General features: G+C 38.6%; 1 protein-coding gene across 1 annotated transcript in view; it reads left to right on the top strand.

Moving 5' to 3' along the window:
* Window positions 1-14,919, top strand: part of SLC22A16 (solute carrier family 22 member 16) — a 31,760-nt gene extending 16,841 nt beyond the window's left edge. The window contains exons 6-7 of the mRNA XM_036768919.1: window positions 1,912-2,011; window positions 14,707-14,919. Coding sequence (XP_036624814.1) covers window positions 1,912-2,011; window positions 14,707-14,919 — 313 coding nt within the window. The remainder of the gene's footprint in view (window positions 1-1,911; window positions 2,012-14,706) is intronic.
* Window positions 14,920-15,177: the final 258 nt, after the last annotated feature.

Genomic DNA, 15,177 nt, shown 5'->3' on the forward strand with positions numbered 1-15,177 from the left:
TTTTATATAGAAAGAGAGCCTGAGGTAAAAGAAATTCTGGTGTATTATAACTCTAAGGCTGTGGTTATCGATCAATCAGTAAACATTTATTATGCACCTACTGTGTGCCAGGTATTATGCTAAGTGCTGATTATGGTTCATTGGCACTGAAAAACTAAAAAAAAAATGATTTTGAAACATTTGTTTTAAAAAATCACTTTCTGAAGGTGTGCATTGTCCTAAAGAACTTTAAAGCTCAATTGTCTTGGGCTTCTTCTAGCTTTAAATCCCAATATCCTATGACTGCCTATATTTCTTGCCACAGGAGGCCTATTTTCTAATAATATATCACTGCTGTTCTTTTAATATTTGGTAAACTGCAACCTAAACGTAGAAACCTTCCTTACTCATGGGCTGTTCAAAAATAGGTGGTGGCCTTGTGGGGTGTAATTGGCTATACCCTCCTCTAGATGAAAGCGATGCCAATGGTGCTATAACTCCTTGTATTCTGAGGCCCTTAGGCCTCATTTGTGAACCCAGATATGACTATGGGCAGGAAAGGGGGTGGGAGAGATCTAAGTAATGTGCCCAGTTATAGAGTATAAGGAAATCCATTCACCTTCAATGAGACAAGACCTAATCCTAGGACCAGAAGTAAACACAAATTCCAAAAATTCTTTGTGTGGGGCATTTTCCATAATTCAGGGCAGAGAAGAATTTGAACAATCTCCACTGGCTGAGGGAGAAAAGGGATTGCCCTGAACCACTGGTGTGGATGTGTGTTACTCATGGTTGTGCTGTGTGGTCATAAGAGATAGTATGCTAGAATTGGAGACAGGAAGAGAAGAGGTATGATTCCTGCCCTGACACTTAACTAGTTATGTCATGATGGGCAAGCCACTTTGTTTATCTCGTCAAGCATCAGTTTTCTTATCTATATAATGGGGATTATGAGAGTATCTTCCCTCATAGAGTTGTTATGAAGTCAGCTTTGTGAAGTGCTTTGCCAACTTCAAAGCGCTGTGTCCACCACCATCAACCAGCATTTATGAAGTGTCTAATAAAATGGCAGTTGGTATGAATTTTAGAAAAGTAGGTGGTCTCTTTTCAACTAGAGGTACATCCCACTTGAAGAAAAAGTCAACAGGTGAACATTCAAACTTGTGAAACAGTACTATTTATTAGGGAGGGATAATTTACTTTTAAAAGAAACTTTTTCTTTATAAAAAATTTTGCTAATGTTTTCCTTAGATAGTGGTCACACATTTAAAATACTATTTGATGTGAAAGAAAAATTGGATTTATGTACAACTTTTCAGCTACCCGTCACTCGTGTAAATTTAGGCAGAATGCTATCGGTGACTCCTACAGTTGCAAAACCTCATGCATTGGCTTTGTTTCATATCTATATTCTTGAAAAATTTTGTCTTAAAATTCCTTCTGGATTGAATTCATCTAATATTTCTCTTATGTGTCCTTTCCTCTACCGAAGTCCTCCTCCAGTGTCCTTCCAGACTGGAGAGCTCTCTGGGTTCAATGAGGCTATGCCAATGGTGTGGGAGTTCTGGTGACCTCTACCAAACCAGAGACATCTCAAGCATAGGCACATTGTGGGTCTACAATCTATGGCCCATGCTAGCTGAGTTCTGAATGGCTCATTGTCAGAAAGCTGGCCACCAGGTGATAAATATTTGTGACCACAGCAACTCTTAAACAACCTGTTTTGAAGGTGTCGAGGGATCCATTAACCGTGTGGGTTGAGAGAAATCCATTTTTCAGTGCAGTTTGGCCTGTATATTTCTTCCACCTATGAAACTGCAGCAATGTTCCAATATATTTCCCAAAGCAAAAGCCATAAACATTGTTTTCTATCTTGTATCTCCTACTTACTTCCTGTGCTGTGGCTTTTTTGACATTTCTTAACATTTTTAGGTCCCTTGCTGTAGGAAGTGGTAGCATGATGTGCCGTATAGGAAGCGTGATTGCACCTTTCTGTGTTTACCTCGCGAGTGTGTGGATCTTCATGCCTCAGGTATCAATTGACAGCATTTTATTGATAATGCTAATTTAGAATTTAATAATAGTAATCGGTGAGATGACTAATTAAAAAAACTTGGTTTTTTTATGATTCTTTTTTCTTATTCCTAGAAATGATCATGTCTTTTAAAAATGTTTTATTGGTATCTTGTTTTTATATTACAGTAATTTTCAGATGTAGGCAGACGATCTTTCCTTTTTAAAACAAAGTTTACTAGTGCCTTGTTTTTATACCATAATTTTCAGATGTAGGCAGCCCCACCATCCTCTGGAATTAAATCTTCCAAAATGTGACACTGACAACCTCTGAAAGCATATGCAGCATGCTTCCCCCACAGTCCCTCACCAGTCTGCTAAGAGGAGGCAGGTAGCTTTCATTGTTCTCTTGAGTCAAATTTGGTTATTACAAGCACATAAGTTTGGATTCGTTTTAGAGTTCTCAATATTTACATCATGATGATCATTATGTGGGGCAGCAAGGTGGTTAAGTGTATACACCGAGCCCAGAATCAGGACCTGAGTTCAAATCTGGTCTCAGACACTTACTAGCTGTGTGACCCTGGGTAAGTCACTTAATCCTGTTTGCCTCAGTTCCCCATCTGTAAAATGAGTTAGAGAAGAAAATGGCAAACCACTCCAGTATATTTGCCAAGAAAACCCCAAACAGGGTCATGGAGAGTCAGAAATGACTGAAATGATAAACAACGGTAACAAATCATTGTTTATATTATCAAAATGATCATCTCCCCATCACTTCATTAGATCTGGAATCAGGGTCTATTCTAGGCAAACAGAGTAGATTTGTTCTTTTTCACCTCCATTGCCTTCCTCATCTTTTGTCACATCATAGCCAGAACAAATTCTTCTGTGGTCAGACATCCTCATTGCTTGCCTTTGACCAGCCAAGGCTTCTGTCATTGAAACCAATCTGTTCTGTGGCTGAACCCTTTAGGGTCCAAATTCTCAACTATTATTATCTGATAAGCAAATCCTCTTGTTGGCTAATATGCCAAGAGGAGAGGTGGTTTCTCTGAAGTAACAGGTGTTTATTTTAACTATAGTTTTCTGGAGATAACTCCACTGCTATTGTCTAACCCAGCAGAGTCAGAGAGTAGTAGGGATTTTAGGCAGGTAAGGAAGGCATTTTGAAGCAGGCCGGCCTTTCAGTCTCCCTCAAATTGGAAATTTTGTAATTAACTATAGGGAGAAAGGAATTGAAACTAGAATTAAAGGATACCTTTAAAAGATTGGAAGGAAATAATATTTAGAATGGAGAACATGCCTGAAAGAGCTCAAAATCTATGAGGCAGCTAAAAACAGGCTTATCATTGTATAAAACAGAATTGTGAACTCCACAGAAAAGCTGGAAAACAAGCTCATCAAACGGTCATATTATTAAAAGAACTGCAAAATACTCAGATTCAAGTGATTAAAGTCAACAGTTTAAGACTTTGGAATTACTAACATCTCTCCAAAGTTAGAAAAGCAAAAAAATTTTAATACTATGTTCCTGGAAATAAAACTTTTCAGAATGAACAGGCTAATGACTAAATGTAAATAGAAAGGACCCACATAACACTGACAAAGAAAATTGTTATTTAGTCATTTCAGTTGTTTCCAACTCTTCGTGACCCCATTTGGGGTTTTCTTGGCAAAGATACTGTGGAGTGGTTGTTCAGGGTCACAAAGCTAATAAGGGTCTGAGGCCAGATTTGAACTCAGGAAGATGAGTATTCTTGACCTCAAGCCTGGCACTTTATCCACTGTACCACCTAGCTGCCCTAACAAAGAAAATGACAAGATTCAATTCTTCAAAATAATAAAATCATATATTTAAGACTAGAAAAAAACTTCCGAAATCATTCCATTCAATGCACCCTCCCCCTCACTTCCCCACTATTTTACAGATGAAACTGACTCAGAGAAATTAAACCATTTGACCAACATCACATAAATATAAAGTGGAGGAGCCAGGGTTTGAATCCAATTTACAGTTAACTTTTAATGCTCTGATGAAAAGGAAAAAAAAACATGTAAGTTACCAAAAGAAATAACTATATCAAGGAAATGCAATTTTTTAATTCTCAAGAAAAATGTAGGTTGATGAGAAAAAATATGATGTATACAAAGTTAAAATGTATTGGGAAATTTAATTTAATTTATAGAGTCTCACTTATGGAGATTATTCAAAGATGTCAGTGAAGTCTTTAAATAAGTAAGCCTCCAAATGCAAAACATAAAAATTTTAAATAACTAATACTTCTCGAATTAAGAAGAAATAGATGTTAATGAAAATGTGACTTTTTTATATAAACAGAAAAAAGGGAAAAATAAGATGAGTACAAAGGAACATGAGAGAATAATTCTCAGGGAAAAAAAGAAAGCAAAGTCTAAATTAAAGAAACATTCTAGTATGTTACCAGTATAAAACAAGAATTTTGATTTCAATGTTTTTAATTGTCTTTAGGTTATTAATAACAATAAAAGTTTTTTGAATTGTTATTCAATTTTGACAAGGAAATAGAATGTCAGAAGAAAAGAAAAATCTAACAGTTGTAATGCTTAATGTAAACTGAATTCTTTAGTAAAAGAATGAATTCTAGAATGGCATAAAATAGAATAGAACAATATGTTGTTTTCCATTTAAGTTAGATAGCTTTGTATTTAATATGAAAAGTGTTATAAAGTTTCCCATGCTATTAGAAAATCACAAAAACAAGAATAGCGAGAAAAATATCAAGGTCAAATTTTAACCAGAAAGTTTTAGAAAAGATTATCAAAGATACTATGTTATGTTAAAAGTTTCTATTCAAATGAGAGAAAACCAATTTAAAATATGGATGTACCTAATAGTTCTGCAGTAAAATTTGTAAAAGAAAAGCTGAGGGTGTTACAAGAAGGAATAGCAAAAAATAAAATAAATTATAGTGAGATTTCAACACCCCATTATCAGAATAGGGCAAATCTAAAGAGAGGACAAATAAGAAAGAAAATACAGAGCCCTACAGAATACTAAACAAGCTAGATGGGGGTGGAACTAAGCAACCCAGCTGATCTCCCAACATTCCCTTCCAGACAACTTTAAAATAACTCCCTGAATCAAATTTTGGAGTGGCAGAGCCAACAAAAGGTCAAAGTGAGAATTTTCCCAGCCTGAGACAACTTAGTCAGCAGGAGAGGCCCAGAGTGCAGCATCACTGCCTTGGAGGCCACTGTGAAAACAGCAACAGCAGTGACTTTGGGAGCTCTCAGCCCAGAGACAGTAAGGGGATCAGACAAGTGGTCAGAAGGAGATTACAGGGAACCCTTTGCTGGGTGCAGCCAGTGCTGATTGGTGACCCTGTTGCTCATATGTAATTCTGGTTCACAGTTTCAGAACAGAGAGGAGTGCTTCTGGTCACAAGAGTGCTGTGGCCTTAGTCTCAGTTCCAAGGCAGAAAGGAGTACTAGTGCTTATGGCTACAGGGGAGCAGGAATCCTTCTTGAATAAAGATGAGAGCTGAGACTAGGAGAGAGCAGTGATTCCATCTCTCCCCAAATCACACCATCTTAGAAGCACTGAAAACATGCAAACCCTCAGAGCTTGCTCTGAAAATGGCAGCATGGGGGTGACAGAAGGGAGGGTTGACTGGGGAACGGGGCAATCAGAATGTATGCCATCTTGGAGTGGGGGGAGGGTAGAAATGGGGAGAAAATCTGTAATTCAAACTCTTGTGAAAATTAATGCTGAAAACTAAAAAATATTAAATAAATAAATAACATGAAAATGGCAGCATGAAAAAGCCTGAAGCTTGGCCAATAGCTTCCCATCCCCAGGTAAGCAGAACTCAACTTTAACATACAGTTCAAAGTCAAGAAATAGGTTGGAAAAATGAGCAAATGAGAAAAAAAGAACTTGACCATTAAAAAGCTGCTATAGTGTCAGGGAAGACTAAGATATAAACTCAGAAGAAAGTAACAATGTGAAATTAGGTAAAAGCAAAACCTCAAAGAAAAATGCTAATTGGACCCATGCCCCACAAGAATTCCTGAGTTAAAAAGAAAGAGATGAGTGGTAGAGGAGAGATTGGGAAAAGAAATGAGAATAATGCAAAAAATATATATTAAAAATGGCTTAGAAAAAGAAGCATAACAATAATGAAAAAAACTAACACCTTAAGAAAACAGAATTGGCTCATTGGTAAAAGAGGCATAAAAATTCACTAAAGAAAAGTACTCCTTAAAAAGCAGAATTGACCAAATGGAAAAATAAGAATGAAGAAAACCATTTACATAATAATCATAATAGTGTAAAGGAAAATAATATGGAAAGACCCCAGAATTTTGATCAAAGCAGTGACCATTGTTTCAGAGAAATTGATGGTAAAGCATTCTTCCCACCAAATAGGTACAGAAGGAGGCATCTATTTTTAGACATAGCCAATGTATTGATTTGTTTTACTTGACTATACTTATTTGTTACAAGGATGAGTGTAGGGAGAGTAGGGAGCAGTAAACCATTGGGAGATTAAAATGATGTAAAAAAAAGAACATCAGGAAAAACTTTTTTTTTAAAGGAAGGCTCAGTGAGGAGGGATACACTTGGAAATGTAGAGAATATGGAAACAAAAGTTACCAACGAAACAGATTTTTTTCAATAAAGGAAGGGTTTTTTTTGTAAACTCAAAAAACCCAGCAAACTATATGCAATTGCTGTAAGGAAAGAACTTAATGGGGAGAAAAAAAGTACAGATTTTTCTAAGAACAAATGGAATATCCAGAAACATTGATAACATACTGACTCACAAAGAAGTAGAGGTAGATGTAGAAAAGAAGAGCTTGTATACATTATGTTTACAGATCAGAATGCAATAAAGTTGCTGGCAAATAATTATACAATCCATAAAAGGAGTAGGCCCATATGTAGCCAAGGTAATTTTATTAAACATTAAAGATATAAAATAAAAATATGTAATATAAAATATAAACAAATTTCCTGAGCATAAGAAGAAAGTATAAGAATAATAGCATCATTACATAAAAGATTATTACAATACAGACATGACATTTCAAAATCCCCTGGGAAGCAGCCAAAGCAGTACTCAGAGGCAAATTTAAAGCATGAATGCCAAGATAAAAAAGTTGAATCTATACTTAAAAAAATCTAGAAAATGAACAAAGCTAACTAACAGAAAAAGAGAAGTAAATAAGATAGAGCAGAATTTAACCAATTGAAATAAGCAAATTCAAATGGTAAATCCAAAAACTTTTTAAAAAGAGGAGAGAGTTTAGTCCAAATGATTAAAATGAAAAGGAGAAAGAAGGGTTTATAAGAGCAAAGAAATCAAGAAAATTATCAGAAATTACTACATATAGCTCTAACCTATAAATGAAAGGAAATTAATAATAATTTAGAAAGACATAAAATACAAATATTAGCAAAGCAATAAATGGAAAATGTAAATGGACATGTCTGGGTAGAAATTGGTATAGTGCTGTTCCACAAAAAAAGACATGGGGTTCAGACAGATTCGCATGTAAATTTCACCAAACTCTTAAAGAACTGGTAACTCCTACAGTATAGGACCTATACTCTAGTATAGAGATTGTTTCAGTATGGAGAGAAAGATGGTTGCCTAGCAATTTCCTTCAGCAAGGGAAATATGGTTTTGATCACTAAGCCTGACAAGACAAGGCTAAGAGAGAAAATGATGGACCACTATGATAAATGAATATTAATGCAAAGATATTAAAATGCCCCAAAATAGAATACAGCAGTACATAAAAAATTAACCAGCATGACTAAGAAGTATTTATAACTGGAGTACAAGGTTGGCTTACTAGCAAGGGAATGATTATATAAGAAATCTTATCAGCAAGAGAAGAATAAGAAGAATATGTGATTTTATCATTAGATATAGAGAAAGCCTTTGATAAAATATAGCATGGGGAAGGGTAGTTAGGAAAGGCTTCTTGCGGAAGTCGAGGTGAGATTTTAATTGGGACTTTAAGGAAGCCTGGGAAGCTAGGAGATAGGTTTGAGGAGGGAGAGTGTTCCAGGTAGTGAAAATGCTCTGAGAGGGGTGATGCCCTGTGGAAGAAACAGCAATGCCACTGTCATTGAAAGAAATATTAAGTGGAGGAGACTAATGTGTTAGAAGACTGGAAAAGTAAGGGGAGATAAGGTTTTGAAGGAGAACTTATTAAATAGAGGATTTTAGACAGGGTGTCCCAAAATCTCAGTGCAGTTTTAAGCTTTGTTGTTGTTCAGTTGTTTCTGACTCTTTGTGACCCCATTTAATGTTTTCTTGGCAAAGATATTGGAGTAGTTTGCAGTTTCCTTCTGCAGCTCATTTTACAGATGAAGAAACTGAGGCAAAGAGGGTTAAGTGACTTGCCCAGGGTCACTTAGCTAGTGTCTGAGGCCAGATTTGAATGCAGGTCTTCCTGACTCCAGGCCTGGTGGGCCATCTACCTACTTAAGCTTTAATGAAGCTTAAATATCCAATCCTTGAGGTAATAGGAAGCCACTGGAGTTTTTTGGATAGGCAGATAGGGTCACATGGTCAGACCTGGGCTTTAGGAAGATCACTTTGATGGCTAAGTAGAGAATAGACTGGAATGGGTAGAGACTGGAGGCAGGGATATCTGCCAGTAGACTATTGCTGTAGTTTATGTATGAGGTGAAGAGGGCCTGGACCAGGGTAATGTCAGAGTCAGAGGAGATAAAGGGTTGTATACAAGAGATGTAGAACTAAGAGGACTTGGCACCAAATTGGACATGGGGGGAGGGGTGATGCCTAGGTTGTGAGCCTGGGTAACTGAGAGCATGGTGGTACCCATTAGAGTAATAGGGGAATTTGGGAGAGGGGAGGATTTTTTTTGACAGGGGGAAGGAGGAAGATAATGAATTTAGTTCTGGATATGTTAAATTTAAAATATTTGTGCAACATCCAGTTTAAGATGTCCAGTAAGAAGCTGGAGATGTGAGACTAGAGGTTAGGACCATATAAGAACTGAGCCTCATCTGCATAGAAATGATCATTGAATCCATGGGAGGTGAGGAGCTCACCAAATGAAACAGTATAGAGGGAGAAGAGAGAAGGGTCCAGGACAGAACCTTGGGGGACACCCATGGTTGTTGGTAAAAATGACCTGGATAAAAATCTAGCAAAGGAGACTTAGAAGGAGCAGTTGTGTAGATTGGAGTAAAACCAAGAGAAAGCAGCAACATGAAAACCTAGCAGGGGTAGGGAACCTGCAGCCTTGAGGCCATATGTGGCCCTCCAGGTCTTCGAGTGCAGCCTCAAGGCTGCAGGTTCCCCACTCGAGAGAGAAGAAGATACCAAAGAGGAGAGGGTCGTTGATATTGTGTCTCTTTTCCCCTCCAACCACTCCTACGTTTATCGTTTTTCTCTTTTGTCATGTTTGCCATTCTGATGGATATGAAGTAGGACCTCAAAATTGTTTTAATTTCTATTTTTCTATTACTGATTTATAGTGGTAGGTTAGATATAATGAGTTTGGTGAGCGGCAGAGGGCCAGGTTGAAATTATGGTGACTTGAGAGGGGCATTTTCGGGGCCTTTAGTCCTTCAGAAGACAGGGACTGGGCTGCCCCAAGGAGAAGATGTTTGCCCAGGATTAGGAGGTTTCTATCAGTGCAGCAGGGTCTGCCCCAGACTAGAGAGTGGGGAGTAGGGCCACTGGGGACGAGGCAAGGCAAGGCAAGGAATGTCCATGAAGGTCCATTTCTTCTTGGATATTCATCTACTTCCCCGCCCAACCCCAACCCCATCTCTAGGACTTTTCAGCTTTGCCCTCCTAAACTGCTGAAAGTTTCCCACCAAGAAGAGGAAGCAGGTAGCACCGGCCTGAAGTCAGAAGGACCTGAGTTCAAATGTGGCCTCAGACACTTGACACTAGCTGGGTGACCTTGGGCAAGTCACTTAACCCCAATTGCCTTGCCTTCCCCCTTCCAAAAAAACAAACAAACAAGAAGAGGAAGCAGAGTAATCTTTGGTTCAGGGTGTGCCTGGCAGGATTGAAGGTCCCTGTCTCTGCTTAGCTGCTTGCCATTTATCATTAGACTGATCACTGCTGTATTGGAAGGGCCAGTTCCCTGTGCCCTCAAGGTGACCATCTATCAACAACGAGGCTAAAAGGGCAGGCCTGGGAGTCAGGAGACCTGGGTACTAGTGCCTGCTCTGACATTAGCTCTGAATCTATTTCCTTCTCCGCAAAATGAGGGAGTTGGCCCAGGCATTCTCTGAGGTCTCCTACAATTCTAATGGTCCATTTCAGAGATTTAGGGTCTATTTGACTCCACCCTAAGTCAGCCTCAATTTCGGTAAAGCTTTGTTGAATCTTTGTGTCCTTGGCCAAGTCACCACCCCTCTTGGGTGCCTCAATTTCCTGTCCTGTAAAATCAAAGGGTTGAATTAGATAACCCCTCAGCTTCCATCCTGCTCTAACTGGCTACTTTGAGCTTTCCAGGGTGAGAGTTTGGATTGGGCTTCAGACCCTCTTTAAGCGCCTTCCCCAAAAGCTTCTACCTGTTTTTGGTAAAGGATACCACTCCCCTCCCTCCCCCACATACAAACTCAACACACACAGTGATAAGGCTTCTCTGATGCCAGGTGTGACAAGTGTAAACAAACAATTACCATTAGCACTGATTATCAAGAAAAAATTGGTTTAAATAGGAATCTGCCAAATGGCTCAATTCTGCAGCACACGCCTTGTTGGGTCTAGTAGTTTCTGCACTCTGCCCCACTCCCACCTGGTGACCTGGTGGCATCTGCAGGATCACATGACAATGCCTTGCTTTTTGCTTTCTTATGGTGAGATTTTGCAGTGTTTGCCCCACGTGGAAAAAAAAAATCCATGGTTTTAGCTTTGTTGAAGAAGTAACCGAGGAAGCTAGATGGTTGGGCCTAAAGTCAGGAAGACTCTTCTTCCTGAGTTCAAAATCTGGCTATAGACACTTAGTAGCTGTGTGACCCTGGGCAAGTCATTTAACCCCGTTTGCCTGTTTTTTTCCTCTGTAAAATTAACTGGAGAAAGGAAAGCAAACCATTTCAGTATCTTTGCCAAGAAAACCCCAAATGGGGTCACGAAGAGTCAGACACAACTGAAAAACAACTAAATAACAATGGTGAAATAGGTTTTTCTAAGAAGGAAGGGAGCTCTCAGTAATTGGAATTGGACAAGTAAAACATGGAATTTCAGAGTTGATCCTGCTTGCTTTCAAGCAAGAGAAGGTAAGTGGTGCAGCGGATAGAGTGCCAGGCCTGAAGTCAGAAAGACTCATCTTCCTGAGTTCAAATCTGGCTTCAGACACTTACAATGTGTGACCCTGGGCAGGGCACTTAGCCCTGTTTGCCTCAGTTTCCTCACCTGTAAAATGAGCTGGAGAAGGAAATGGCAAATCACTCCAGTATCTTTGCCAAGAAAACCCCAAATTAGGGTCATGAAGATTCAGGACATGACTGAAACAACTGAACAACAAGAAGCAGCATTCAAGAAAAATGTTGACTAAATATTTCACTGTCTGACTTTGTTCGGGCCAGCCCTTTGCGAGGAGTAGCTTGGCATTTGCTCTCCCTCACTGTTAAGACTTGCCCCAGACTCCTGAAAGGCACTTCATGCTGATGGTGCGAGCGAGACAATGAAATTCTCTGCCTCTCTCTGCGAGCATGAAAGGAGGAGAAAACAATGCTTCAGATCACAGTGGTTTTGACTTGTCCCTTTGCAGAAACTCTCAGAGTGACCAATGCTCTATCCACTGAACCATCTAGATGCCTTAGTTGCTTCTTCAATAGTGCTAAAAACACCGTTTTTTTTTTTCACGTGGGACAAACACTGCAAAACCTCACCATAGGAAAGCAGAAGGCAAGGCATTCTCATGTGATCCTGCAGATGCCACCAGGTGGGATTGGGGCAGGGTGTAGAAACTACTAGACCCAACAAGGCGTGTGCTGCAGAATCAAGCCATTTGGCAGATTCCTATTTAAACCAGTTTTTCTTGATAATTGATTTTCTTGATAACTGCTAATTGCAGTTGTTTCTTTACACTTGGCATCAGAGAAGCCTGATTGCTGTGTGTGTTGGGTCTGTATGTGCGGGGGTGGTATTTCTCAAGTTTCTTAAATTCAAATGGATCCTTAATTAAAAGTAGCATCCTATTAGTTGAAATATAGGCTTCATCCCCCATCTACCCCCTCCACCTCAATTGGCTTGTTTTAAAAGCTATGTGGTTTTTAATAAATTGTTTTTCAGTACCCACACGACTAAAAGTTGCAGAGAAAGTCCTGACTTTCGTGGTTGGAGGTAGTTTCCTGGTGCAAAAGTTCCTTGTACCAAGGAAATCACATGTCCAATCCCTATCCCTCTCTATACATATACACATATGTACACACACATTTTTCCCCCTTCCTATCGTCATTCTAACCTTAGCCTATATTTGGATAAAGTAGGGTTTTTTGGGGAAGCAGGGTTGGGGGGGGGAGGTGTGTTTGAATCTCAACTATCTATCTATGTATCTATCTATCTATGTATCTATCTATCTGTCTCTCTGTCTATCTACACACTATATATATGTATACACACATATATGTATTTGTAAATATTATTTATTTTTTCTGATTACATGTGAAGATATTTTTCAACATTCATTTTTATAAGATTTGAGTTCAAATTTTTTCCCTCCCTCCCTCCCCACCCCCTTCCCCAAGATAGCAAGCAATCTAATCAACCTGATATATTTTTAAACAATATCTTTCACTTTTGTGTAATTGAGCATACTTTCTTTGGCCAGTTAACGCAACTCAATTAACTTAGGTTTTATGCTTTATTTTGATTTTTTAAAAAGTGCAATTTGTAGAATAATAATGTAAAATTTCTTGTGAAGTTTGTGTGTGGTTGTCATAATGCCAAGGAGCCAATAGTTTGTTTTTAAGCAGTGTGAAGATGTGTACTTCCATTCTATTGACAGGAAATAGAAAATCACCGAATTGGGTAAAGGATAGGGGGAAGTTGTATTGAATGACTTCTGGATTCCTTCAAGCTTTAAATCAATGATCTCATAAGTATCTCTAAGTCTTATAAATGTGTCTTTATCTGTGAACTATACCCACAACAGGGATTCTTGTAAAATAGCACTGATTCTGGAGTCAGAAGAGCTGGGTCAAACCCGAGATCTGATGCTACCTCAGACAAGTCATTTAACTGCTCCTGTCCTCAGTCTCCCCAATGGTGGGAGTTGGTCTATGTGGCTCCCAGGTCCCATCCATGCTAGGGGCTGGGGGAAAAACATAAACACTGACCCAAAAGAGAGCAGGTTAAGGAAATAGGTTCCATGTCTCACATGAGAAAAGAGTTTCATAGTAGGGTCTGGCCTATTTTAAATAATAATAACTTTGGAAGGCAGCATGGCTTGGTGGATGTAGAGCCGGTCTTGGAGCTAGGTTAGACCTGGGTTCAAGTCTTGCCTGTGATACACGTGCCTGTGTCATATTGAGTAATTCACTTAATCTCTCAGTGCTCTTGGCCACAGATATCAAATATGCAGCTTGTAACATACCCTGGTATGTTAAAAGGTAATTGGGAAATATTTAATGAAATAAAAATACAATACAATGTAGATAATTTTAATTTGTGGGCTGCCAACATGTGCCTTCAGGGATCTGTTTCTATTTGAATTACACACCTCTACTTTAGATAACGCTCTGCCTCAATTGGCTGATCCGCATTGATAGAGGGAACTTCCCTTAAGGGAATTCCTTGAACCAATAAAATCACAAATACAGTGCTATTCTCTAGTATTAAAGAAGAACAAGCCTTTACTTCCCAGCAAATATAATGCTCTGAACACCATGGATGCTCAGTGTAGACTAAGTATTTTTCCTATTGCTGAGAGGTATGTCTCACAGTTTAGTTCTATCTTTATCCTTCTAATTTAACTCATCCAGGTCATTAAAAAATGTTTCATTCTTAGGAATTAAGGAACCGTATTTCCCTCCCTTTTCTAATCAATATATAATGTTCCTTTCTTTTATTGAATTCATCAGTTCTTTTTCAAATTTGAAATCAGGGATATTGGAAGGATGAGAAATGTTAAAATACTCTATAAACATAAATTATTAATGTATCAGTTCAGATTTCTATTTTCATGTTCAGCTTGAGTTGGAAAGTCAAAATCCACATTGAACATTTGTAGGGAAATGGTTGCACACTGCCCCCTAGTGTGTTCCTCCCTGATAAACTGCAGTGACCCCAATAGCTTCCACCTACCCAGAAACCTGGTAGGTTTGGAGGAAACAAACTTTCTCACAGTTGTAAAAATCATAGCAAAGTAGGACAGCATCTTCATCTCCTTCTGAAATAAATTCCAAAGCTCTTCCCCACCCCCCCTTGGAAAGACCTGTTTATCCTTTATTTTATCTTTATCTGTGACCTCGAGGGGGTCCTTGGGTAGTCTTTTGATTGAGTCCAAGTTTTAGAGAACAAATCCTTTCATTAAGGGAATTTGCTCTGTGAAGTTAGGATTTAGTCAAAGGCTGCACTTGAGGACCTAGAGGGTCACATGTGGCCTCGAGGCCCCAGGTTCCCCACCCCTGGCTTAGCCCAATGTCTGGCACATAGTAGGTATTTATTAAATGCCTGTTAATTGGTTTGTTGATGACCTGCTAATTTATTTAATCTCTTCTAGTTGCTGGTTGGTATTATGGCCTTCCTAACAGGAATGTTAACACTGATGCTCCCTGAAACTCTGGGGAAACCTTTGACCAACACCTGGGAGGAGGCTGAAGGTCTAGGAGTGAAGAAAGTAACTTCTCCTGCCAAATCGCTTCCCACAATAAATAATACAGACTCAGGGAAAATAGAGATGATCCATCAAGGGGCAGCTGGTGCTCATGGGTAGGAGTGTTTTATATGTTGGCTATCATTTGAAAAATCATTAACCATTAATGCCATTTTATTAGAACCCCTCTCCTACATATTTGCCTTGTCCCTTTTTAATTTTATAAGGAATTTTGGAAACTATTTTCTATGAATAAATAAATTTTATTAAAACAATGTCTTGCTTGCTAATAGATTAAACATATGCAAATACTTTCAGTTTGTTTCTTTAATCGATTTATTGCTAATAGGAAGGGGATATATTTTCCCTTTGCAGTTC

This window comes from Trichosurus vulpecula, chromosome 7 (assembly GCF_011100635.1).
Source record: "Trichosurus vulpecula isolate mTriVul1 chromosome 7, mTriVul1.pri, whole genome shotgun sequence".
NCBI classification, from domain to species: domain Eukaryota; kingdom Metazoa; phylum Chordata; class Mammalia; order Diprotodontia; family Phalangeridae; genus Trichosurus; species Trichosurus vulpecula.